Consider the following 792-nt stretch of genomic DNA (forward strand, 5'->3'; position numbering starts at 1 on the left):
GTTGTTGGGACCTTAGAATGAGGAGTAGACATTGTTTACATCCCCGCCCCCAGGGAAAGAATATTATCGGCAAGTGCTTACCCAATAAGTACACTTTACAACACTTTGTTTCACCTTTATAATAATTTGAAGCAAATTCTTTCATTGTTCCCTATACAGATGAAGAATGGGACATGCAAACACTTATTACGAAGGAAATAAGCTTTTATGTCAAAATACGGCAGATTAATAATGTAAGCAAAGGTGCTTTTACTCCTTCAGAATTTGTCTGGAAATCTTTATGAAAATCTAGAGGGAAATCTCTTCATCATTTTTTAAACTTTTCTCATAAATCAAAAGCAATCAGTCGTTCATATTTTGCACCACAACCATGAACATTTCAAAGATAAGACAGCACCATTGTTAATGATTGCTCAAGGAAGGTTTATTGAAGGCAAAGGTTGCTGTGGGGTAATCAGTTGAGTCATCATTTTTGTATGTGACATCTTTCCAGGTGGATGGGGACTTCTTTTGCTGATTGCCAAGAAAGAGAAAGGACAGAAAGACAACAGGACAGACTTTTTTTTCTTAGATTTGCTCATTTTCCTAGACACATATGATGTCTTTTCTTCTTGTGGGCTTTTGGTATGTTCTGTTAGTTGCTTTGAGATTTCTCTTCCAGGGAGTGGAGCCTAGTGGTGAGTATTTTGCTGCGCTGGTCTACTTCCTCAAGAACTTTCTTAACCACTATGGCTTTGGCTGAATCTGAAAATTAAAAGGAGATTTTTAGAGAGTTTAAAAGACAAAGAAATA

General features: G+C 36.6%; 1 protein-coding gene across 1 annotated transcript in view; it reads right to left on the bottom strand.

Moving 5' to 3' along the window:
- Nucleotides 1-409: 409 nt before the first annotated feature.
- Nucleotides 410-792, bottom strand: part of Krt25 (keratin 25) — an 8,386-nt gene continuing 8,003 nt past the window's right edge. The window contains exon 8 of the mRNA XM_008835188.2: nucleotides 410-744. Coding sequence (XP_008833410.1) covers nucleotides 635-744 — 110 coding nt within the window. The 3' untranslated portion in view covers nucleotides 410-634. The remainder of the gene's footprint in view (nucleotides 745-792) is intronic.

Source organism: Nannospalax galili, unplaced genomic scaffold (assembly GCF_000622305.1).
Source record: "Nannospalax galili isolate Female #2095 unplaced genomic scaffold, S.galili_v1.0 scaffold137, whole genome shotgun sequence".
Classification (NCBI taxonomy): Eukaryota; Metazoa; Chordata; class Mammalia; order Rodentia; family Spalacidae; genus Nannospalax; species Nannospalax galili.